Source organism: Callionymus lyra, chromosome 8 (genome assembly GCF_982586985.1).
Source record: "Callionymus lyra chromosome 8, fCalLyr1.hap1.1, whole genome shotgun sequence".
NCBI lineage: Eukaryota > Metazoa > Chordata > Actinopteri > Syngnathiformes > Callionymidae > Callionymus > Callionymus lyra.
The window spans coordinates 6047916-6075000 of NC_141825.1; the positions used below are offsets into that span (position 1 = coordinate 6047916).

Sequence of the window (27085 nt, forward strand, 5' to 3'; positions counted from 1 at the left end):
TCTGTAACATGTAAAATAAAGTGTTGTGTCTTGAGTTCTTTACATGTGTGTATAAATGTTGTGATGAGTTGGTTTCCCCAAAGTTTACTCGACTGCGCTCGACCAGCAGGGGGCGTGTGTGGTGCTCGTACGGAGTGAGGTAGTAGGTTGTGTGGTTTAAGGGTAGTGATTTTGCCCAATCAGGAGATAACTATACAACCTACTGCCTTCCCCGAAGGGCAGCAAAACTTCGTCTGGTTCCAGGTCATCAAACAGCGCCACCTACAGGAGGAGCTGCTGGTAAGAAACGTATCTAATCATCTGCTTGAAAGATAAATAAAATATATATATCAATTCAAAAAGGTCGCGTGTTGGTGTCGTTCTTTCAACAAGTGTGTTTTAAAAGTTAATTACTGACATCTGGTGGACAAAGTGTTTTTTTTCCGTCCGGCAAGTTGAGTTCAAATGTATATAAAACGTTTTATTTTCAGTCCTGACTTCTAAACTATTAAATATAGAGTTTACTCATTTTAGATTAACTTCCTCAGCTACACCCAAACTGTCTTTAAAGTTTTCTTGTAGGAATTATGTCACTCGTCATATTTTCCGAGGTTTCATTTGGTTAGCTTTTATTTTTTACAATGTTTTTTTACTACACAAATTTGCATGGTTGTGAGTTGAAAATTCATTATAGTTATGACTGAAGTACTAAGAGTATTTTGGGGAAATTGACCCAAAAAGAGCTCTTCTCCTTCATAAACAAATGTCAGCTGGGCTTCAGTTTTCACGAAAGTACAAACTGTTGCAATTAGAATGTTCCTAATAAACACTATTATAAAATAAAACTTGTTTCTACCTTTCGACCAGATCTTTATCTTTAAGACTGATACTTACAGTACCTCTTTACTTCAAAGTACCCAAAATACTCAACAAATCTCAAAACTGTTTCCCAGATGTAAACGCTAGCTTCCCTAGCTCTGACTAAAATGCTACTTGTACGCTATCAATAATGCGGCTGGTTTTGTTTTTATCCACATGGTTGCTATTAAAAAGTTTAAACTTTATTGAAACATGTTCTACGCCCTTTTTTAAGTTACAGACAGAAAAGTATGTCTTATTTAACTTAAAAACATGCTTCTCTGTAATGTCCCTCTTGTATTGAAGCCTTGACATGAGAAATTCTTCCAAAAAAAATGTTTTAAAAGACAATATTTTAAGCTTGTTTGTAGCAGAAGCTAAAAGGCTAACATGCTACACAGACATGAAACACTAACTATCATAAGCTTGTTTGTAGCAGAAGCTAAAATGCTAACATGCTACACAGACAGGAAACACTAAATATCATATGCTTGTTTGTAGCAGAAGCTAAAAGGTTAACATGCTACACAGACAGGAAACACTAAATATCATACGCTTATTTGTAGCAGAAGCTAAAAGGCTAACATGCTACACAGACAGGAAACACTAAATATCATAAGCTTGTATGTAGCAGAAGCTAAAAGGCCAAGATGCTACACAGACATGAAACACGTAATATCATAAGATTGTTTGTAGCAGAAGCTAAAATGCTAACATGCAACACAGACATGAAACACTAAATATCATAAGCTTGTTTTTAGCAGAAGCTAAAAGGCTAACATACTACACAGACATGAAACACTAAATATCATAAGCTTGTTTTTAGCAGAAGCTAAAAGGCTAACATACTACACAGACAGGAAACACTAAATATCAAAGTGTGGACGTTAGAAAACGGGAGTAAAAAAATGTGTAAAATCAGAATTTCTGGTGAACTTACACTAAGTTTAGGACATAACTTCGACATAAACAGATGCTACATTTAGGATCAATATTCTAGCTAAATGTATTAAACTCCAGGGTTCTACTTAAACCTGTTGTTGTGGGCTAACTTTTAGAGCTGGTGCCTGGAGTCCTGCAGCAGATGGAAAGAGGTGTCGTGTGTTTTCACCTCCACCAGCTCCGGCGTGAATCACCGGCCGACAGATGACGGTTACAGCGTTTCACACATTGACGCGCCAAGAGCTCACATAAAATACTGACACGGGTTCCAGGAGCGAACGTGGTCGCAGAGCGTCGTTGTATCTGTGAATATTAATGCGGTGAAATATCGCCTGATGATCCTAACGTCTGCTCTGCTTCTGCGTCGAACGTGTCGAGCTGGTTCTGCATTCTAATGTCTCGGGAATGTGGCGGTGAATGAGGAGGGAAGTCGTCGAGACGAATCCGATGAAAAAACATAAAAAAAACAACAGAATTTGTGATTATATTCATTGTATTTCTATGTTTAACTTAGCATCAATGCTAACATGAGTTTGGGTCGAATGAAACTCCTCGATGCCCTCCTGGTTTGATGTTTAGCTGGGAGGAGGCCCAGGGGCAAACCCACGACATGTTCCACGGACGACTTTGACCGGAGAAGGTTTTGACGTCAGAGGGAAGTGAATGTTGCTTTTATTTTCTCAACTCAAAATAAAACTGTGGCTTCAACGCTCGTATGACTCAGAACGAGTTAATAATAAGCGTGAGGTCAAAGGTCATGTATGTGTTTATAACAGGACAATGCTATGTTGCTATTCCAAGTCAGGACAAAGGCGCCATCTAGTGTTTGCTAGTTTAATCCAAGTGTTTTTCCAAATTTTCTGAATACAAAACATATTTTAACTGAAACCCAGTGAGTTTATTGTATTTATTTTGAAATCAATAATATCAATAGTATTGTTGTACTTGTCCATATAATACAGCAGTGGCGCGCCGTGCATTTCACAAACAGGCTGAAAATAAGTCTGAATGAATCTACCTATCAATAACTACTTTAAGGTTATTTATACACCACGTGGATTCGACTGTGTAGTGTTATAGAAAAATAAGATGTTTAGAGAATTATAAAATGAGAACAACATAAGCTCATCACTGAAAATATCACTGCGACTACGAGTCCGTTTGGTTTCCATGGCAACAATACAGACTTCATGCATCCAAAAAACACGGAGGAAAATTCAAAACCAGCGTTCAATCGGTAGCTTCGTAACATCGAGAGTGGCCGTTATATCAACGATCGCCACACAATGATGCAGTTGAAGCATTAGCGGCCTCTTTGACTCCCAGAAATGAGAACCGTGTGGAGTCAACCCTCCCTCGAGATTTACATATTGATGATTTAACTATGCCATTATGCAGAAAGAAGTATAAAGAGCAGTTGCATCACAGGTACTCGTGTGTCCAGAATAAATGTATTTAGTGAGGAAACAACATCTTGGTTTACACGTGTCTTTACACTGCAGCTACAGCTACGACACACACAAAAGCATCACTAATAAACTCATAAAGCCCAACATTATTTAGTGAAATAGCATTTAAAAACATAATTCATGGACTAAAAGTGGCGTTAAATCCTTTGACGTTTGTGACAGACTCGCCTCGAAATCGCCATAACTTTCTTAACGATGTCCAGCTTTTCTTCGATAGTAAATCTGAAACCTAGTTAATTCCTTCTCCTCCTTCAGCCATTATGGGTTGTAAATAAACACACGTGCACTATATTTCTGTTCGTTCAGATTTCTGTAGCTAGATTAGCCAAACATAAGAGGAGAACTCTAATTGGATCAACCTTGTGTATGTGTTAATATTGTCATCACAAAATTCATACATTCATTTATGTCCGTGAAAGAATTATATTACACATTTATTCCTAATCGACATGTCGATTATAACACAATGTTCGCTATAAAGAGAATCAAGTGACAAGTGAATGAATAACCTGAGCCTTACTGACCCCTGCTGGTCACACGAAGAAACTCATCTATAACACAAGATGAATAAATATGAGATTTAAAACATTTTCTTTCATGAAAAATAGAGAATAGTGGCGAAAATGGATTTGTAAATATTTTGTCAAATAAAGACAGCATGAATGTATTAATATCATGTAATTGTTGTGAATGTATTCTTTCCCTAAATCAATCATTTTTTAATACAGAATTTTCTTAAACTATATTTTCTCACAGACTTGTTCCAATATTAGCAACAATGTTAATTGAATTGTTTGAATCTATCTTCCCTGACAACTATAACACAACTATAACTATAACTTTACTTTGCAAGTATTGGTGGTTGATTATTCAATTTTGTTCATTCTTTTTTTTATTATTATTATTTATTTTTAATGTCCTTTCGTTGTCTACTTCATGTTTTGCATCGTGGCTCTGAGAGGACCACAATTTCATCTATGCTGTTTGTCTTTATACATGTATATTTGACAATAAAAGAACTTATCTTGAGTTGAAAATATGATGAAGCTTGACGTCGTTGCTTCCTCATGTAATGCCTCGGTAGTTCCAGCAGGGGTCAGCAGAGCTCCGACTATCACAGTGACCTACTTCTGCTGCTTCAATGGGTCAACCTGGTTCACCCCCCGCAGACGAGCCCTTGAGAACTGACGTTCATCCCAGCTACCCCGGGCAGGAGGCAGGGGACAGCGATACCTCAGGTATTAAAAAAAAAAAAAAAAACTTTTAGAGAAATTTAACATTTATTCATAATAATGCTATAAAGGCGCTTTGATGACGTCACGTTATGACCAGCTCGCTCGGTCCCTTCTGATTGGCTGATATCATGGGTGTGTCCCCGCGCATGGCCCTCCTGCCCCCCCAGCTGTCTGTCGTGACGTCACATCCGGGGGGCGTCATTCGCTCGGCGGTCTGCAGCGGGTTTGACAGCAGCAAACAAGGACGTGTTCTGCTGGTTCAGGGACTTTTTTCTTCTGCTTCTGCTCCTCTTCATTCGCCAGGACGACATGCGACACTTGACTCGAGTCCTCTTCCTTCAGGTAAACCTCGTTTTTACTCGTTTTTTTTTCTAGAAAATAAAGCAAAACTTGCATGATTTTCTGCAGAGAAGTGCATCTGTTGGAATTCAAAACTCTTAACCGAACACATCAAATCTAAGCTGACGCGGAAAACACGGTTTATTGATGATATTTTGTGCAGGAAAGTGTTTTTATTTGTGATGTTGTTGTTGCTTGACAGTGTGGACCTGATGTCAGACACGCGCATGCGTGGTTCGCCGATCGCACCTGTGAAAAAAATCAACACAAAAGCTAGTTCAAGAATATTTGTCACATGCGTGTGTCTTCGTTGTGTCTTTTAGAGAAGATGAGTTTCTAGTTAGAGCTAAAATGATTCCTCTCTACGTCACTCACTGTTTATTTTTATATACATTATTACATTTAGTTGTTTACAAAAACAACAAGGAAATCAGAATAGTTCCCACTTCCTAAACATCATTTAGAAATCATTAATGATCAAATGCAGATAATGTACCGTTAGTTAAGAGTAGAGTTTGATGTTTTAATTTAAAAAAAAATGTAAACCAGATTAAATTATTTCAAACCCACGTTGTGTTGTGGGAGTAACTATTTTTTGATGGAGTATTTCTGCACATACTTTATTTAGCATAGTATCTTTATTTGTGGATTAATATATATACTGTATATACAAGAATCATGGAGTAATATTGCAAAAATCGCAGAGTAATATTACAAAAATCCCAGGGTAATATTGCTAGAATCTTGGAGTAATATTACGAGAATGGCAGAGAAATAAAACGAGAATCGCGGAGTAATATTGCAAGAACCGTAAAGTAATATTAGGAGAATCGCAGAGTGATATTGTGAGAATTGCTGAGTAATATAACAAGAATTGCAGGGTAATATTACAAGAAACATGGAGTATTATTGCAAGAATCGCGGGGTAATATTCTGAGAATTGTGGAGTAATATAACAAGAATCGTGGAGTAATATTACCGGAATCACAGAGTAATATTACGAAAATCACGAAGTGATATTGCAAGAATTACAGGGTGAAATTACAAGAATCATGGAGTAATATTGCAAGAATTGCAGAGTAATATCGCGAGAATTGCGGAGTAATATAACAAGAATCATGAAGTAATATTACCCGAATCGTGGAGTAATATTACGAAAATCACAGAGTGATATTGCAAGAATCGTGGAGTAATATTACGAGAATCGCGGACTAATATTACGAGATTCACGGGGTTATATTACGAGAATCACGGAGTAATATTACAGTAAGTAGAACCAGAATTTACACGTAAGACTCATAAGAAGTAAATAAATGAAGTTGTGTGATTTATCTGTTATATTGGCTCTAATTCAGTAAATATTGAAGTGGCTCTTCTAGAATGAAGCGTTGTGTCTGATAACTACTGGAAGGGATTTGCTTTGATGGGATTAGGAAGTGTTTGAATGGAGACAGAACCCTCTTGTGGTTATTTAGTACAACTGCGTGTAACTACACATGTGGAAAGAATTGTAAACATTGAAAACCTGAGTGAGAAAAATTAATTGAGATGTGGCGGGAGATTTTTGTGCCGTAGTAAATAAAATAAAACTTTTAACACACAAAGTCAAACAACTTCTTGACCCAAGCGTTCCCAACACAACGATTTCTAAGATCATCTTGTTCTTCAAACCTCCTTCATTAGAGTTGAATTCCAGCTTGGTTGGTTTGTGAACTCAAGTGAGGATAATCCTGAGGTTTTCTTTGGCAGCTTGTTAACGTGTAATTAAGACGTCAAAACTCTCGACTCAGAACCTGGTGTTGAGTCTCTATTGGAGGATGTGTTGCAACGACGGAGGGTCTTTTGTCCGGTGTCGGGATCATGTGCCGCCGTGAGAGAAAGAGTGAAATCCGAACTTTTGGATGTTTCACTCAACACTTCATGAGATGATTTAACTCACAAGGAACTGAGTCCATAGTGTCTTGGTCGTCTGTCACGATAACACAACAAACAGAAAAATACAAATAATTACCCTTTTTGTATTTCTTTTTTGTATCAGTTTTTCTGTGTGATCTTGAAAACGTCTTTATTTTCAGCAAATGTACATTTATTGAACATGTCGGAAATTTTTAAATTAATATTCATCAAAAATCCTCATCATTTATTTTTATTTTTATTTTATTAGAAATAAATGTCATACTTTTTTAGGAAACTGATTTAAAAAAAGATATTCATAATTATTTATAATAATTTGATTATCATTGAATATGTTTTATTTTTACATTTTCTATTTTATCAAGAATCTTTTTTTTTCTCTTTTAGGAAAACTTTTTTATTTTAATTGATTTATAAAGTGATTTTTTATTATTTATTTTTAAAATAAAAACCTTAATTTCTTTCTCTTTTAGGAAAACTTTTGAATCCCTTATTTTGTTTTTTGTTTTCTTTTAAATAATTAATTAAATAATTAATTTGTTTCATAATGAAAACCTTCTCTTAAGGAAAACTTTTTTTATTTTAATTAATTAATTAAATTATTATTATTTCTGTTTTAGGAAACTGATTTTATTTATTTTTTCTCCCAAAAATATTTTTAATTATTTATAATAAATTGATTGTCATTTAATATGTTTTATTTGTACATTTTTCTATTTTATCCTGAATCTTTTTTTTTCTCTTTTAGGAAAACTTTGTTTCTTTTAATAAATTAATTAAACGATTATTGCTTATTTATTTTCATGATTAAAAAACTTAATTTCTTTCTCTTTTAGAAAAACTTTGTCCCTTTTATCTCCAAATATATTTTTTCTAATGAACAATGATGAAAACTTTCCAGGGTGTCCCCTTCTATTATTTTTTTTCCAACTTCTTAACTCTTTCTACGATTCTTTCTTTTTAAAAATGTTTTTAAAGGATATTTTCATTGATCTTCTCTGCAGACGCTCAGTGACAAGTTGTGAAGTAATATAACGAGAATTGAGAAGTAATATTGCAAGAATCACAGAGTAGTATTGTGAGAATCAAGGAGTAATATTCCGAGAATGGCAGAGTAGTATTGCGAGAATTGCGGAGCAATACTACAAGAATCAAGGAGTAATATTAGGAGAATTGCAGAGTAATGTTCTGAGAATCGCATGGTAATATTCAGAAAATGGCAGAGTAATATTTCGGGAATCGAAGAATAATATTCCGGGAATGGAAGAGTAATATTGCGACAATTGCGGAGCAATACTACGAGAATCGCAGAGTAATATTACGAGAATCAAGGAGTAATATTAAGAGAAATACAGAGTAATGTTCTGAGAATCACGTGGTAATATTCTAAAAATCGCAGAGTAATAGTTTGGGAATCGAGGAGTAATATTCTGAGAATCGCAGAGTAATATTGCGAGAATTGCAGAGCAATACTACGAGAATCGCAGAGTAATATTACGAGAATCAAAGAGTAATATTACGAGAATTGCAGAGTGATGTTCTGAGAATCGAGGGGTAATATTCAGAGAATCGCAGAGTAATATTTCGGAAATCAAGGAGTAATATTGCGAGAATCTCAGAGTAATATTGCGAGAATTGCGGAGCAGTACTACGAGAAACGCAGAGTATTAATACGAGAATCCAGGAGTAATATTACGAGAATTGCAGAGTAATATTGTGAGAATCAAGGAGTTATATTACGAGAATTGCAGAGTAATATTGTGAGAATCGAGGAGTAATATCATTAGAATCGCAGAGTAATATCATTAGAATCGCAGAGTAATATCACGACCATCGCAGAGTAATAATCATGATCATCATTCAAACATCATGACGATTCTTTTGTTTCACACTCGAGACTCGAAGTAACAGAAGCTTCTGAGACGTTGTTCTTCTTCTGCTCCAGACCGGACTTTCAGGTTCTCCCCCAGACGTCCATTATAGATTTTCTCGCCTACATTTTTTTCAAGTCGCACAAGAGACTTTTTTCTAAACCTCAACACAAAAGAACACAATGTGTTTGCGACGTCCCACACTTCCCTACTTTCTCTATATACATAAAGAGGCACAAAAAGTGACAATTATAACGGTTTTGTTTTCTTTATTAAACTTAAAAGAAAAAGAAAAAAGTTTTAATACATATTTGTATTACATATACAATATGTTTCCTTAAGGATTTAATACATATGAACAAAATCTTCATCCTTTTGACTTTTTAATGTATTTTTATTAAAGTCTTTCATGGTGTTTGTCAAGAGCGTCAGACGAATGTATCGTGGTTTGTCACGTGAACTAATCTCGGCTCTGAGAGTCAAGTGTGGTCGAGCAACGTTTCACTGACTCTGACTCACAGAAGCTTTAATCTCACAGGTTTAACTGCACAACACACAAGAAGTAACTTTCAACATCCTGATTCCCACGCACTGAAAATCGTTTTTGTCACAAATGAGAGTCAAGTCAGAGTCTGATAAACTCAGATTAGAGTCAAATTAGAATCTGATAAACTCAGATTAGAGTCAAATTAGAGTCTGATAAACTCAGATTAGAGTCAAATTAGAGTCTGATAATCTCATATTAGAGTCAAATTAGTGTCTGATGAACTCAGTTTAGAATCAAGTCAGAGTTAGATGAACTCAGATTATAGTCAAATTAGTGTCTGATGAACTCAGTTTAGAATCAAGTCAGAGTCAGATGAACTCAGATTATAGTCAAATTAGTGTCTGATGAACTCAGTTTAGAATCAAGTCAGAGTCAGATGAACTCAGATTATAGTCAAATTAGTGTCTGATGAACTCAGTTTAGAATCAAGTCAGAGTCAGATGAACTCAGATTAGAGTCAAATTAGAGTCTGATAATCTCATATTAGAGTCAAATTAGTGTCTGATGAACTCAGTTTAGAATCAAGTCAGAGTCAGATGAACTCAGGTTAGAGTCAAATTAGTGTCTGATAAACTCAGATTATAGTCAAATTAGAGTCTGATAAACTCAGATTAGAGTCAAATTAGAGTCTGATAATCTCATATTAGAGTCAAATTAGAGTCTGATGAACTCAGTTTAGAATCAAGTCAGAGTCAGATGAACTCAGGTTAGAGTCAAATTAGAGTCTGATGAACTCAGATTAGAGTCAAATTAAAGTCTGATAATATTATATTATGGTCAAATTAGAGTATGAAGAACTCAGGTTAGAATCAAATTAGAGTCAGATGAACTCATTTTAGAGTCAAATTAGAGTCAGATAAACTCAGATTATAGTCAAATTAGAGTTTGATAAACTCAGGTTAGAGTCAAGTTAGAGTCAGATAAACTCAGATAAGAGTCTGATGAACTCAGATTTGAGTCAAATTAGAGTCAAATAATCTCATATTATAGTCCAATTTGATTCTGAGAAACTCAGTTTAGAATCAAGTCAGAGTCAGATGAACTCAGATTAGAGTCAAATTAGAGTCTGATAATCTCATATTAGAGTCAAATTAGTGTCTGATGAACTCAGTTTAGAATCAAATCAGAGTCAGATGAACTCAGATTAGAGTCAAATTAGAGTCTGATAATCTCATATTAGAGTCGAGTCAGCGTCTAAAGACCAAGCGAGTCCGAGTTTCATCTTCTCTAAAACACAGTTTGTTCAGCTGAGGTAACAGCTGTGTCTCTCTCTGTCTTACATTCCATGTTTCCAGCATGACATCGACCTGGTTTCACTCTCTGCTGCTGCCAAGTCCGACCACGACCCGAAAAAACCCTCGACGAGTCATTTACTTCACGCTTGAAGTGAGTCGGAGAAGACGTTTAGTCACGTTTATTACGCCGTTATTTTTTAGTCAAACTCTGTTTTTCAATCCATAATCTATCTTTCTTGTAATTGAACAATAATCCACGTTGACGACACACAACAGATCAAGGTTGAGACCGGATCGGTTACAAGTCCAGCCTTGTGGACTCGTGAAGGGTCTTGGCAGCGTCTGCGGACGAGCAGCAGCTGTAGACGGGTCTCGAACATTCTCTTCTCCGCGACCGTCGCAATATTTAGATCCGCGAGGAGGAAGAATGTGAACGTTTTCATCCGATGACAACAAGTACAGTACGAGTCACACGATCTCCTGCTCGTGATGATTCATGTTAGAGGTTGTTTTTGTGTAATATCGTGTGTCGGAGGTGAGAAGTTTCCACAGTGGCTGTCCAATAGAAACTTGTTAAGTACATCATCATGTCATCTTGCTATTTTACTTTTTTTTATTTGAATTCAATTAATTTAAAGTTTGTTTTATTTTATTGCTGTTTCTAAATATCTCTAAATGTCAAATAATTGCATCTTTTGTTCTAAAATGATGAAAATATTTACATCTTTTTAGAATTGTTTTTCTTAATAGTTGCAACAAAAAAAACTTGTGTTAATCATTTATTATATTTATTTTGGTTTTTGCCCTCTTACTGTAATTTGTCTTTAAATAATATATCAAATAAATGTTATATTATTTATTTGATATATTGAAAATGTTTTTTTCATATTAATGCAAACAAAATAATTAACTTCTTAATTGTATATTTGTTTGTTTTTGTCCTCTTACCATAATTGTTCTTTAAATACTACATCAAATACATGTCATATTATTTATTTGATAAAGTATATTATTTGATATAACATTTTTACATAATAATTGTTGTTTTACTCATTTGCTTTTGAAAAACTGTGACAACTGAAGTGAATATTTGGCCTTTAAATATTTCTGAGTTTCAAAATATTACATCTTTGTCTGAAGTTATACAAATATATTTAAAGAAATAAAAAGTTTTTTCAATTGCAAACAAAAAAAATAGTAATTTTTTATACATCTTTTTTTACCCTCTTACCATAATTGTTCTTTAAATATTTATACTTTATATCATATTATTTATTTGATAAATTATGATTATTTTGATTTTATATTGAATATTTTATTGTGTTATATATTCCTTTATATACAGTATATATAGAGAGAGATATAGATATAGATATAGATATAGATAGATATTACTCATTTGCTTTTGAAACAATGTGGACAACCCAAGTGAATATTTAACCTTTAAATATTTATGAATTTCCAAATATTACATCTTTCTCTGAAACAATTACCGAATATTACGAAACCAACTAAACCCTGAATAACCAGCACTCGTCGTACCAGCATGTGTTCCGACTAAATCCGACTTTGTAGTCCAGGCCTCGGGAACGTCCCGTACCCTTGACCCCCGTCCGGGTCAGCCCCCCGCTTCTGAGCGACGGGTCGGAATCTGCGCCGAGGTCGCAGCCATCGGTAATTTTAGCACCTGTGAACAGCGAGGAGGCGGCGTTCCATTGGTTCAGCTGTGATGTGTGACCGTCCACAGCTGGAGGTCTGAGACTTACCACTGCGAGAACTTTTGCTGACTCATCGTACTGTAGAGTGTTTCGTCTCTCGTGGTTTTTAACTTTTGTAACACACGCTTACTTCCCTGAGGGATGATGATAGTAAGTCATTATTATTTGTAAAGATCTTTCTAGACCAGGGTCACAAACGGTTTAACAATCAAAAACAATACACAGCAAAAATATATACTTTAAAAGGTCAAGACAACATAGAGATAAACAGCAGCAACTAGTAAGTTAAGAAAAAGCTCAAATAAAAATGTCTTAAGATGTTTCTTGAAGGAGTCAGTAGATCATCAAACACAGAGATCGTTCCAAAGCTTAGGAGCAACAGTCTGGAAGGATTTCTCTCCTCTGGTTCACCTCCATGGGACTCGTTGTATAAACAAAGCGGGGCGTGATCACAGCTGGCTGGAGGAGGAGTGAAGCCATTATTACGTCATAATGGACTCTCGTAACCTCTCGTTCGCCCAGATTTCAGAGCAACTTTATAAAGTAATAAGTTGAAAACATGGTCATGATGAGGGACTTACTGTGTCTTGGAGAGAAGAACATTTACTACATGTCAGGAGAGTTTTAGTTTATCATTAGTTCGTTGACTTATAGGTTTTGACCCCTGGAGTTCTGTCCAGTGTGTCCCCCACTTCTTGCTAAAAGGGAGTTGAAGATGAGACGATAAAAGAGTGATTGGGATGAAGTGTGTTTAAGTCGCAAAACTGCAGGTGTTTTGTTGGAAACATCCCTGAAAGTCACTCAGGTTTCCTCCCTTAAGCTAAAACATGGATCCATACAGCGGCGGCGTGTGTTTGATGTTCTGAAGTCTGCTGCCGTCTAAAAATAACGCAGGACTTTGACTGAGCACCGGTTCGCTGGAATGGCCCGTCGGACACTTTCCCCCCCGGACTCTAAACAAGCGTCGACCTCTGAGGTAACGACGGACACTCTTCACCTTCGACACAGTTTGTCTGATGGTCGTCGTCTGCTGATGTAACGATGATGCAGAGGTTCACAGTCCAGCACCTTATGAAAGTGTGCTAGAAGCAGAGAAACAGGAGAGTGCTGCGCTTGCACCGGAGTGAGGTGACACTCCAGGAATGAATGACTTTTTTAACCATCATCCCTTTTTCACCTTTCATCTCCTCTCGTCTTCTCTCTGTGTGTCACCCTTTATATCGTGTCACTCTCCATTTTTAAATCACTTGTCATCCATGCTATCACTCTCCGTTTTGTGTCACTCTTAATCTCCACATCTCACTTTGGATCTGAAATCCCGCTCTTTTTCACTCTTATATCACTATTTACTTTCTTATACTATCACTCCTCATCTCTCCTATTTCTCTTCATCTTTACGATCACTCTTTATCTATACGTCACTCCTCATCTCTCCTATTGCTCTTCATCTTTACGATCACTCTTTATCTATACGTCACTCCTCATCTCTCCTATTTCTCTTCATCTTTACGATCACTCTTTATCTATACGTCACTCCTCATCTCTCCTATTTCTCTTCATCTTTACGATCACTCTTTATCTATACGTCACTCCTCATCTCTCCTATTGCTCTTCATATTTAATATCACTCTTTATCTATACGTCACTCCTCATCTCTCCTATTGCTCTTCATCTTTACGATCACTCTTTATCTATACGTCACTCCTCATCTCTCCTATTTCTCTTCATCTTTACGATCACTCTTTATCTATACGTCACTCCTCATCTCTCCTATTGCTCTTCATATTTAATATCACTCTTTATCTGTACATCACTCCTCATCTCTACTATTGCTCCAGATCCGAATCAACCCGCCGCTAGTTTATCGTTTGTGTCACTCTTTACTCTTTATCTAGAACTCGTAATCTCAGTTACCCCCACTTTGTCTTTTGTGTCACTCTTTAATCTCATCACCGATGCATCACTCTTTGACTTTTTCCATCCATCATCTTATTACTCTGTTACTCTTCATCTTTGATCTCACTATTCAGTTGTGCATCACTGTTAACCTAAGCATCACTCTTTGTCTCTGCCATCATTTTTCAAAAACACCTAATTTTTCTTCGGTACCGATACTTTTCATCTTTGCTCTCACTCTCCTCTTTACATCACTTTTTTTTCTACCATCGTCAGTCTTCATCTCTTCTATCACTCTATCAAGTCTTTAAACATTAATCTTCATCTCTTCTATCACTCTATCAAGTCTTTAAACATTAATCTTCATCTCAGCTATCACTCTATCAAGTCTTTAAACATTAATCTTCATCTCTTCTATCACTCTATCAAGTCTTTAAACATTAATCTTCATCTCAGCTATCACTCTATCAAGTCTTCAAACATTAATCTTCATCTCTTCTATCACTCTATCAAGTCTTTAAACATTAATCTTCATCTCATCTATCACTCTATCAAGTATTCAAACATTAATCTTCATCTCTTCTATCACTCTATCAAGTCTTTAAACATTAATCTTCATCTCTTCTATCACTCTATCAAGTCTTTAAACATTAATCTTCATCTCTTCTTTCACTCTATCAAGTCTTTAAACATTAATCTTCATCTCTTCTATCACTCTATCAAGTCTTCAAACATTAATCTTCATCTCTTCTATCACTCTATCAAGTCTTTAAACATTAATCTTCATCTCTTCTATCACTCTATCAAGTCTTTAAACATTAATCTTCATCTCATCTATCACTCTATCAAGTCTTTAAACATTAATCTTCATCTCTTCTATCACTCTATCAAGTCTTTAAACATTAATCTTCATCTCATCTATCACTCTATCAAGTCTTCAAACATTAATCTTCATCTCTTCTATCACTCTATCAAGTCTTTAAACATTAATCTTCATCTCTTCTATCACTCTATCAAGTCTTTAAACATTAATCTTCATCTCTTCTATCACTCTATCAAGTCTTTAAACATTAATCTTCATCTCAGCTATCACTCTATCAAGTCTTCAAACATTAATCTTCATCTCTTCTATCACTCTATCAAGTCTTTAAACATTAATCTTCATCTCATCTATCACTCTATCAAGTATTCAAACATTAATCTTCATCTCTTCTATCACTCTATCAAGTCTTTAAACATTAATCTTCATCTCTTCTATCACTCTATCAAGTCTTTAAACATTAATCTTCATCTCTTCTATCACTCTATCAAGTCTTTAAACATTAATCTTCATCTCATCTATCACTCTATCAAGTCTTTAAACATTAATCTTCATCTCTTCTATCACTCTATCAAGTCTTTAAACATTAATCTTCATCTCATCTATCACTCTATCAAGTCTTCAAACATTAATCTTCATCTCTTCTATCACTCTATCAAGTCTTTAAACATTAATCTTCATCTCAGCTATCACTCTATCAAGTCTTTAAACATTAATCTTCATCTCAGCTATCACTCTATCAAGTCTTTACACATTAATCTTCATCTCTTCTATCACTCTATCAAGTCTTTAAACATTAATCTTCATCTCATCTATCACTCTATCAAGTCTTCAAACATTAATCTTCATCTCTTCTATCACTCTATCAAGTCTTCAAACATTAATCTTCATCTCTTCTATCACTCTATCAAGTCTTTAAACATTAATCTTCATCTCATCTATCACTCTATCAAGTCTTTAAACATTAATCTTCATCTCATCTATCACTCTATCAAGTCTTCAAACATTAATCTTCATCTCTTCTATCACTCTTTCAAGTCTTCAAACATTAATCTTCATCTCTTCTATCACTCTATCAAGTCTTCAAACATTAATCTTCATCTCTTCTATCACTCTATCAAGTCTTCAAACATTAATCTTCATCTCTTCTATCACTCTATCAAGTCTTCAAACATTAATCTTCATCTCTTCTATCACTCTATCAAGTCTTTAAACATTAAACTTCATCTCTTCTATCACTCTATCAAGTCTTCAAAAATTAATCTTCATCTCTTCTATCACTCTATCAAGTCTTCAAACATTAATCTTCATCTCTTCTATCTCTCTATCAAGTCTTCAAACATTAATCTTCATCTCTACCATCACGGTCTGTCACTCTTTATCATCACAAAAAATCTCTTTCCATCCAAACATCACTCTTCTCTCCACTATCACTCCTTATGTCTGCTCTGACTTGTAAACATCACTCTTTTGCGTCGTCGTCACTCGTTAATGAATCACTCTTCATGAACTGTTCACCTCAGTGTGACGTCTCACCTTTATTTTACTTTATTTTACTCTTTATTTCTACATCGGTACTTCGTGTCGAACCGAACAAAAGGAGTGAGCCGTCAATAACTGGTGGAGTTCAGTGTCAATCACTGCCAAAGACTGTACTTTGGTCAATCACCTTGACGATAAGATGGGCGCCGGCCACTGTATCAGCTCCAAGAGATAAGGGTTCGCTCAAGTGTTTGCTCTGCGGGCCCTGGATTCGGCCCAGATCGCGGAAGTCCTATGACCGCCGGCGGAACAGCCCACTCGGACCATACCGTGGCTCTGGTTTAGGACCACTGGCATCGACTTCTTCTGGCTCACGGAGCCGCTCACACCACATGAAGGATTAAACATTAACTTGTCGTTAACAGACGCACACGATGATAAAACAGGCTGTTAAAAAGTGTTTGGATGTGTTGTGTTGTCAGAGGACACACTGAGGAGCACAGGTTTCCGGGCAGGAAGGTAGGATCTGGATGAGTTTCTACATCTTTGCTGTTGATTTTCAAATGAATAATCCAAGCTTTTTTTCAAGCCTTAATAAGAAATGAATTACGTGACAATATTATCAGAGCTTGAAAAAGTTACTAGTCATTGTTTTATAAAAAATATATTCTAATCTGCATTTGAAGGGAAGTTGAATCAGGAGTTCTGCACTCAATCGGAAAGTTGAGTTGCTGTTATTGTGAACACGGACACAATTGTTGGACCCATTTAGTTATGGATGACTCAGCATATCAGTGTTCACTCCATCCTCAATGCACAGGTATATAATGGGATTTGTTGTTGCTAAATTTAATTTGACATTTATTTCTGTTTTTTTTTTTAGATTTGAAAATTGCACCTGAAGAGGAGCCATATCTTTGAAATAAGAATATACTCGGTTGGATAAACTGCGTAAAACCTCGACTTATAAAAGCTTTTGTTTTCCGGACCAGTCTGTGTGGAGAGCAGGCGAACAAGCGAACCTTCAGAGTACGTAAAAATAAATGCAAAGCTTACGAAATGTGTTAGGAATATTTTACGTGAGGTCCTTTAATTTGTTACCTGTTGCTAAAGAGATTAAATTTGCCATGTTTTATGTTAAAAACCCTTTGAATTTAACCTTTTTTATCCTTTTTTTATTACTTTAAAATTCGGGTTCTTACTTTCAGATCTTTTCATGGTCAAGCTCCTCCTTCCATCAGTGATCTGATCCAGCCTTACACCCCAGCTCGGGCTCTGAGGTCTGTGGATCAGAATCTACTGATGGTTCCTGAACACGCTTCAGGACCAGAGGAGAGAAATCCTTCCAGACTGTTGCTCCTAAGCTTTGGAACGATCTTCCTCTGTGTTTGATGATCTACTGACTCCTTCAAGAAACATCTTAAGACACTTTTATTTGAGCTTTTCCTTGATTTTCTGGGACTCCTGTGTTGTTCTCGGTGTTCTCTTGACCTTTAAAGTGTATATTTTATTGAGTTTTGTTTTGATTGTTTAAGCGCTTTGTGACCCTGGTCTGAAAAAGCGCTATATAAATACAAATTACTTACTTACTTACTTACTTGTGGAATAGACAATGGTATCGGGTATCAAAGATTTTCCTGAATATTTGTATCAAGTTGAAAATTTTAGTATCGTGAGAACAATAGTTTGAAAAAATTGTTCCTAAAACTAAGATGTAGTAAGTAAGTAAGTAATAGTTATTTGTAAAGATCTTTCTAGAGAAGGATCACAAAGCGCTTTAACAATCAAAAACAATACACAGTTAAAATGTGTTCTTTAAAAGACAACATAGAGACAAACACAGCAGCAACAAGAAAGTTAAGAAAAAGCACAAATAAAAATGTCTTAAGATGTTTCTTGAAGGAGTCAGTAGATCATCAAACACAGAGATCGTTCCAAAGCTTAGGAGCAACAGTCTGGAAGGATTTCTCTCCTCTGGTCCTGAAGCGTGTTCAGGAACCATCAGTAGATTCTGATCCACAGACCTCAGAGCCCGAGCTGGGGTGTAAGTCTGGATCAGATCACTGATGGAAGGTCTGACCATGAATAGCTATGAGAGTAAGAACCAGAATTTTAAAATGGATCCTGAAAGAAACTGGCAGCCAGTGAAGAGTTTTAAGGATCGGAGAAATGTGTGTTCTTCTACTAGAGCAGGTCACAATTCTGGCTGCAGAGTTTTGTATGAACTGCAGGCGAGACAGATCCTTCTTGTTAAGACACCAAAATAAACTGTTACAATAGTCTAAACGAGAAAACACTTACGCATGGATTATAAGCTCCAGATCGTGTTGTCACATAATTTTCCTTAATTTAGAGATTTTTCTGAGTTGAAAGAAAATAGTTTCTGGTCAGTTTTTTGCAGTGTTGTACTAGAGTAATAGTAGAGAAACTTCTTAACAATTTAGGATCAAAACTGTTGTCTGCACATGATTTAAAGACCTGGATTGATGATGATACATCTGACATGATCAGATTGATACTCAGGAGCTTCTCAACGTACTTAAACAGTTAACTATTCTATGGTCTCGAAACACAACTGCAACACACTGTTGTGAATACTTTGGGATCGGCCTGTAACAATCTGTTGATCTGTATATGACATCAATACATTAGTTTGTTAGTCATTTTTCTACATCATCAACTACTAGAAACCACCGGCTAGCATTGGTCGTGCATTTAAACAAGTTTACGATGAAATGACTTGTAGCTCGACCAGGCAATGCAGCAACTTTTGTGCGTCAACTTAACTCATTAATCATGTTGATCTGTCCTTTGAAAAGTGTTTTATATTAACGTACAAACAGCATCCTTTTTTCCTTTTTGCCTTTTCCCAAACCAGCCATGGTATTTGTAAGCATGTCAGATGAGATCACCGCAAACAGTTTGAGTTACACAAATATGTTACACACTTTCATCACTCTTGTGTGTAGAGTGCTTGAAGTTCTACAAACTCGTCATTGACGACTCACCGGCGCTTCCCGCCACATCATCACCATCGAGTCGTCCTAAACCTGATCTCGCTGTTTAAAATCAACAAAAATGTAAATGTTTGCTGAGTAAACCCTGCCTCCGGTGTGTTTCTGAATGAAACCTCTGTTACTTTGACTCAAGCGTTTAGTATTCAGCCTCCGGCGCCAGGTCGCCTTGGCGAGGACATCCTGTTTCATACTCGCACTTCACTGCCGCTTCATTAGGAAAGTGCTTCGGCCGGAGAACGCGGAGACACTCGTGGGCCCCGGCTCCACAAACATCCCCGTTGTCTTGACGAGTTCAAGAGAATTCACTGAATAAACTCACTCACGTGGTAAACTGATAGTTAAAGAATTCACTTTAAAGTAATGCTTCAACCAAAGTTTAAACGTCACTCATTTACTACTCTCATGTTGACTAATTGTTTAAGAGTAATCTGTTCTTTTTAAAGTTATAGACAAAAGTGTTTGTTCATTTTAATGAAGCGACTGGAGCTCAGTTTTCTTCGTCTTAAAAACATCCAAATACCTCCGTACTGCTCGTCTGTCATGGAACAGTATATAACTAAATTAAACTTGGGACCAGGATATAATGATACAACATACTGTGATGCCAAAGTATGATCTTTGAAAAGTTTGATTCCCAGTCTTGAGACTATCAATATAAATGTTTGTATATTGCCTTACCCACTTCTTTAACCCCAGGGTCAAAGTGACCCAAAGTATTCCATGAACACGTTTGTATTCTGACCTTCGGGGTCACCTTGACCCTGATATAACACAAGGGTTAATGATGTATCGTTTGATGTCATTGTTAGTTTTTTGTAAATGTATTTCTTAAAAATATATATATATTTTAGTTTTTTTGCTACTTTTTTCATAAATACGTTTTGTCCTGATGGTGGTGACTGTTTTCTTATTCATGTTTTTTTGTCTCTTAGGGTTTTATTGATCTGAATCTTGTATATTTTTATTTTTCTACCAGCTCAGTTTGTGACGCAGTAACATCAGTGACCTACTTGTTTTTTTTTTCTTGATGAATAATTCGTTCTCTTAATCGTTTTTCTATCACCTTGTAAAACGAATCTCCTTAACGCCTGAACATCGATGAGGATTCTAGACCAGTGAAACGTCGGGTGATGATGGAATGCCGCCCGGAGAATGCCTGTCGAGCTATTTAAACAACATTCCTGACGCTCGTCCTCCGCTGAACCTCCACCAGCGGCTCCGCCGCGATCCTACCCTCTGTTGTCGTCAACACTGAGCCTTTGAATGTAAACAGCACTGAAGACCGTGAGGGTCTTTGAGAACCAGGAGGGGGGGGGTAGAAAAAAAAAAGACTGGGCTAAGCTACTTTTATGTCTCTATCGGACAACAGCAGAAGGAGGGGAACCGGTTGGTTACTACGGTGACGGGGAAAGCTTTGTCTCATAGGTCGGGACCTCTGTTGGGTTCAATCCGACACATCGAGTGTAGGCTGAGTCGGTCGTGTATGTGAACCTCGGGGTTCCGCCGGGGTCGCCCCTTGACAATGAGACCAAGATCCGGTCATGGAATCACATTCCTCTTTAAGTAGGTTATAGGAGTATTATGTGTGTGGACGAGGCCGGACGTGGACCATAGATAATCCATACTGTCCCGTGGATTTAGGCACAGTCGCTTAATCGCCCCCTTCCCCCCCGACCGTCATGCCATACATCACAGGCGTTGAAGCCCGAGCTGAGAGACGAAGTGACGTGAACGTGACCCAACGGACGCTCCCTCCCCCTCCCCCGACAAAGATGCTTGATGTAAACAACTTCCGACATATAGAACGCAACGACCAATCGAAAGCCTTTAATCTCTTTGTGGACGCAGCTAGTTAGGACGACGTGTCACTTATAGATCTGTAGGTAACTAATAGATCCCCCCCTTTAACAGTTTGACAGTTTCCTTTATTTACCCTATTTTAACCCTGACACGTCACATATAAGAACATATATGTTGTTTTAGCATTTAAAATGGACTTAAATCGAGCGATTATCCATCCTATTGTAACATTTGTCACAATATTTGAAACACATGATTTTGTTTTCCTCCAGACTTTGGTCAAGAGACGACATTCCGAGGTATCCTCTCGTCCTCAGTTGTCGCCGAGATCTCGCAGGATTTCATTGTAACTGCTGAGGAAGTAATGACTGGCGAAGTTCAATCGGGTTTAAATGAGATTGTTTAATGAAACTAAAGCTAACATACTCGCTTATTACAACGGCTCATACATCAGTGAAGTCAACAAAGCCCCTTGTGATGCAACTTCACCGAAATAGTTGGATAATCCAAAGCGAAATGGACGTAATCACCTGTGGGAAGATAGTGAAATGAATAGCAATATGTTTTGTAATGCAATACAATTTTTGGCACTCATTATTCAGCCAACCTCAAGTGGACAGTGCCTGAATTGCAGGTAGATCTGAACGGCTTTCAAAAACGTTTCTGTTGTGTGTTTATTCAATTTTTCCACCAGCTTTAAGACGGTGGTCTTTTATATCTTCATCACAGACAATTTGCTGTCGAGCACTCCTCACCATCTTGCCACTAATTTAACAAATGTTTTTGTAAACACTTGTGATTCTTACGCTCAAGTCCCACCATGACTTCTTATGTCCCCTTGTGAACTTGAAATCCATGTTATGTTGTGTTAAAAACGAATCTAAAATTTGAAAATAAAGAAAACTATTTCCTAGTGGGGTGTAAAGTAGGGGACACCCTAGACCAGGGGAGAATACAGTACAGCCAATTCGACTCCATAGTCTGGAATTTGTTTTCCAGACTCGTCAAGGAATCTTTTGGTTTACATGAAGGAAAATCTCAAAAGTACAATTAGGTATTGAAACATGCTGGTTGGTCACCATCTCAATTAATATAGTTCTGTACATTAGGACTGTAGTGATACACTCACGATACGATGCAATTCAGTACACATACTTTTCGGAACAATTTTAGAGAACACTCTAACACTCTTCTCTCTCTTTTGGTTGAATTAATAAAACTCAAAGACAAAATATGACCAAACATCAGCTTTATGAGCTGCTGGTGTCGACTGTATCCTCTCGTCCTCAGTCATCGCCGGGATCTCGCAGGATTTCATTGTTCTTTTAGCTCCGGACGACGTATCGACTGCTGCCATCTAGAGGCCGGAAGTTTGAATTTCAACACAAAAATGAAAAAACGCAGTTAATATTTTTAACTGATATTATTGAATATCGATATAGTAAAAAATGACAAAAAGAGTCTGCATTATAACAACAGCTGTAATATTTAACACATTCTTTCTTCTGTTTATCTTTCCCTCGCTTCGATACCATAAAGTTGGACCACTAGCAACTCCTCTGAAGCTTCGTAACCAAAACCCCGACTTCCACTACCCCGTCCGATGCTCTTAGCGAGGCTTACTGCAGCTTGACCCAGTTCACTCTCTGCGCTATGAAATTGTGATGCAAGACTTCTTTGGGTCTGAAAACTGTGACTCCGGCTCTAGTCCTCCTCCTCCTCTTCCTCCTCCTCCTCCTGTTTGCAATTCAGCAAATCCACGTCGGACTGCGAGCTGGTCCGTCCTGTCTATTTGCAGCCAAGTACGGTCCTCCCAGTGCAGCCACTGGGCCGGTGACCTACATTCAGGCGTCCTCCAGAACAAACCACAAGGTTGCATAGTGTGAAGCGCTCGGAGGGTTGAGAGGACGACCATGTTGTATTGTTTCCCTCGTGTCTCGTTCACTTAGAAGGTCCACGTGTCATCGACGCAATCGTCTCGGCCTCAACATCTAAGTTTTAAAGTTGAACTGTCAAATTAAGACTTCAAGATGAAGTCGCACCGTTGACCTCTCGTCTCGACCTTGTCCACAGGCCGATGAGTGAAAGTGCCACCTGGAGGCTCCGCCACCGCGATGGTCGACATGGAGACCCACTACCATCCCCCGTCGCCCCTGGAGGACCCGGTTCTTGGCGGTGCCCTCTGCGCCGATGACGACTTCATCGGAGGGATGGAGGAGCTGGAGGACATCTCCCAGTCCATCGACGACCTTGGATCCTTCGACGGCCCCGAGTACCAGTCCAGCAACGGCTCCGAGGGCTCCACCGTCCTTGGTGAGGAAGACCGTGGACTCCTTGACTCGCTCATGCTCTATTGAACATCAACGTGTTAGCTCGTCAGCTACGTAGCGCTTGATACAAAATATTAGTAGTAGGGCCGGAGTGTTGCACTGATGTCACAATAAGATATATTTTTACACAATTTTATTGAATTAATAGAACTCAAACTAAAATACATCCAAACATCAGCTTTAAAAGCAGCTGGAGTCGACTGTATCCTCTCGTCCTCAGTCAACTAGCGGGATTTCATTGTGTCTTTAGCTGCGGAGCACGTACTGACTGCTGCCATCTAGCGGTCGGAAGTTTAAATGCAACACAACAATTAACAAAGATTGTGACTATTTCCACGTTCAAATTGTATTTTTTTATATTTATTTAATTTTAAATATAAACCATGAAAGAAGTATGATATAAATAAAGTATGATTTGAAACCCCCCCCACCCAAAAAAATGTTTAAGTTTTTTAGCAAATGAAAATAAAAAAATATCGACGCACCGGTGTACGTCGATATTTTTCTCACTTTAATCCAGATTTAATCGAAATTCATGGAGACGCATTTACAGTGTACCTTGTTTTTTTTTATTTAATTAAATAAAATAATGGTTTTATTGAAACTCCAAGCTACATACAAAAAAATAAATTGTGAAATTCAAAAGCAGTTAAAAGATACGTCCCAAATGTGACTAAAAGCTTTTACGCGTTCATGCTTTTCTGATATTTAGATCCTGAAATGTGTCGAGAAATCGTTTTGCAAATCGTTTTTCCCAAACTCAAGATCGTGAGAAAATTACTCGCCACCGGCTTCGTAGCGCTGGTTTCAAACTCGATATCACCAGGGGCTAAACAAATGTTACATGATCAGGGGCCACTGAACCTGCTCTCAAAAGACAATAATATGTGTTTTTACTCCAACTTATTTTTACACAATTGCTATCATTAATTTCTTGAGTACAGCATTGATGCTAGTTTCCCGATTCATTCTTGACATTTACCATCTAAGCTTGATGTAAAAAAAAAAAGAAGGAAATTTTAAATCAGTTTAGTTTTATCCAACTTTTTATCTCAAGTGGGCCACATAAATCTCAAGTGGGCCATATAAATTGAGTTGCCAAGCTATGTTTGGCCCTTGGACGTGGCGGCTGGTGAAAGATATTCTAGGTGGCGCTCTTTTCCTCATTTCTCAGTATATTTTCCTGCCTATACCATTGAAAGAATAAGTCGTAAATAGTCTTATATTGAACTTAGACAAATTTAATTACATGTATAAATCAACACTTTGACAGCTAATGATGCATAATAATTTTTATTATTCTCCTTGTTTATATATGTATGAACATTTAATTGTACTATAATATACATAAACTAATTTAAAAACTAAAGGAAAACTATTAACAACCTGGGATACCAAATCAGAGAAACAGTCTACACACCCATCATAACTTAAACAAAAATATCTCCAAACATCAGCTTTAAAAGCTGCTGGAGTCGACTGTATCCTCTCATCCTCAGTCATCGCAGGGATCTTACGAGATTTCGTTGTTTCTTTAGCTGAAGAGGATGTAAAGACTGCTGCCATCTAGCATGGGGCCTAACAAATGTCATGGGCCGAACACTTGCAGAGCCGTGTTTGGCCCTCGGAGGCGCTCTTTTCCAGTACATTTTTCCTGCCTATACCATTGAAAGAATCAGTCGAAAATAGTCTTATATTAAACGGACAATTTTAATCAGATGTATAGATCAAAACTTTGACAGCTAATGATGCATAATTGTCAGGGTGCGGAAGGAAACCCAGGCGCAGAAAGTGTCTGTTTGTCAAACTCGACAGATTTATTAACAGCAGGCAGAGGGATCGTCACAGGTAGTCCAGGCAATATACATCCGACAGGTACGATATCCAGAAAACAGGTCAAGGGCACAGGCAGGCAGAGAAACGAGAAGACGTACCAGGGGTCAAAACCGGGAAGGCAAAACAATCTCGAATAGGGAGTCTGAAACGTGAAACACAAACTAGACGAACATGGAGCGACAAGTGTGACGAACCGACAAAGACTGAGGGAGAGTGAGCAGACTATGAAGGCTGCCAGCAATCACTGGCAGCTGCAGAAAACAAGACAGGTGGAGACAATAACAATCAGCAGGGGGAGGGACCGGAAAGGGAACTCACAGACACAGAAGGGAGCAGAATTCAAAATAAAAACAGGAAAAACACCAAGAAAGACACACGAGACATAACAATAACAATGTTTATTATTATTATTATTATTATTATTATTATTATTATTATTATGATCTTTGTGTAGATACAAATGAAAACATATTTTAATTATACCATAATATACGTAAACAGAATAAACTAAATTGTTTAAAAACTAAAGGAAAACTATTAATAAACTGTCGTCTGCAGCAGGAAATCAGAGATATTTTCTACACACTCATCACAAACACACACAAAGACACAAGGAAAAAAATATGAATAATTAATAATAATAAAATTAATTTATAAAAAAATGGGGAAAGCTGAGTCTGTGTGAGGTCGGCGCTCCAGCGCCCTCTATGGTCCGGCCGCCACCGCCCTCGGAACTTTGACAAACTCTACTGCATTGTCCGGTTCATTTAACGGATCATTCTGGAAAGATTGGAGTCTGAAACAAACGTTGGTTATCGAGCGAGTCAAGGCGACGGGTTTAGTTTGTTTTCCTGTTGCGACTTTAGTTCAAAACAAACAAAGGGTGTTTTATTTAGATAAACAATCACTTGAGTCTAAAAGAGTAAATAATTAATCCCAAATAAACATGTTTGAGAATCTGCTTCTTGTTTAGTGGTTGCAGTGCCTTGCTCAAAGGCGACTCTGAAATAGTTTTAAACTAGAGAATCTGGGAGTGATTTCACAGATAATGCGTGAGTGGAGTCGGGGGGCCGATGATGTCATGGAAAAGTGTCCGGGATTCATGGCTGGTCTGGGACGAGAGCGGCGGGAACACAAGCTTCTGTCAGCTGAGCCTCGCGGCCTCTGCCAAGTTCCTCTGGTTCTGGTGTCTCTCGCTGCGACTCTTCGCCAGCGGCCTGATCTATTTGTGACACATCTTCCCCTCGTGTGTGGAAAAAAACATATATCCGTCACATGACCCTGTCGTCGGGACGAGATCAGGAACGTCTTTGTTTTGAGTCGACTTGACCGGTCCTGCAGCAGAACCTCCCTTTCAGTCGCCTCTCTGACGTCCATGATGTCGTCGACACAAGAGCGACCGCGGGTTCGAATCCGGCCTCAACAGAAAACTGACGCCTTTTGAGTCGTCGCAAAATCGTTAAAACCCTTTGTGCAAAGTATTGTCAGTGACAATGTTTAGAATCTACACTTTTTACACATTGTGTCCCAGTTTCTTTGGCCGAGAGGCAGGGGACACCCTGGACAGGACGCCAGTCTGTCTCAGGACACACAAAGACACACAACCATTCACATACACACTCATAACTGCAGAAAATTTCCTCAAGTTCTCAATCAACCTCTGTATGTTTTTGGACTGTGGGAGGAAACCGGAGTTCCCGGAGTAAACTCACACAACAAGGGGAGAACATTTAAAACTCCAATACAGGAAGGTCACAAGTCGACTCCCTCCCGACCTGGAAGTAAACCAGCAACCTT

The 27085-nt window shown here is 37.6% G+C and overlaps 1 protein-coding gene across 2 annotated transcripts in view; it reads left to right on the forward strand.

Moving 5' to 3' along the window:
• Window positions 1–4702: 4702 nt before the first annotated feature.
• pparab (peroxisome proliferator-activated receptor alpha b) overlaps window positions 4703–27085 on the forward strand; it is a 39037-nt gene continuing 16654 nt past the window's right edge. For both annotated transcript variants that reach the window (XM_087798200.1, XM_087798201.1), the window contains exons 1-2: window positions 4703–4825; window positions 23196–23435. In XM_087798200.1, the coding sequence (XP_087654326.1) occupies window positions 23237–23435 (199 nt within the window). In that variant the 5' untranslated portion in view covers window positions 4703–4825; window positions 23196–23236. The remainder of the gene's footprint in view (window positions 4826–23195; window positions 23436–27085) is intronic.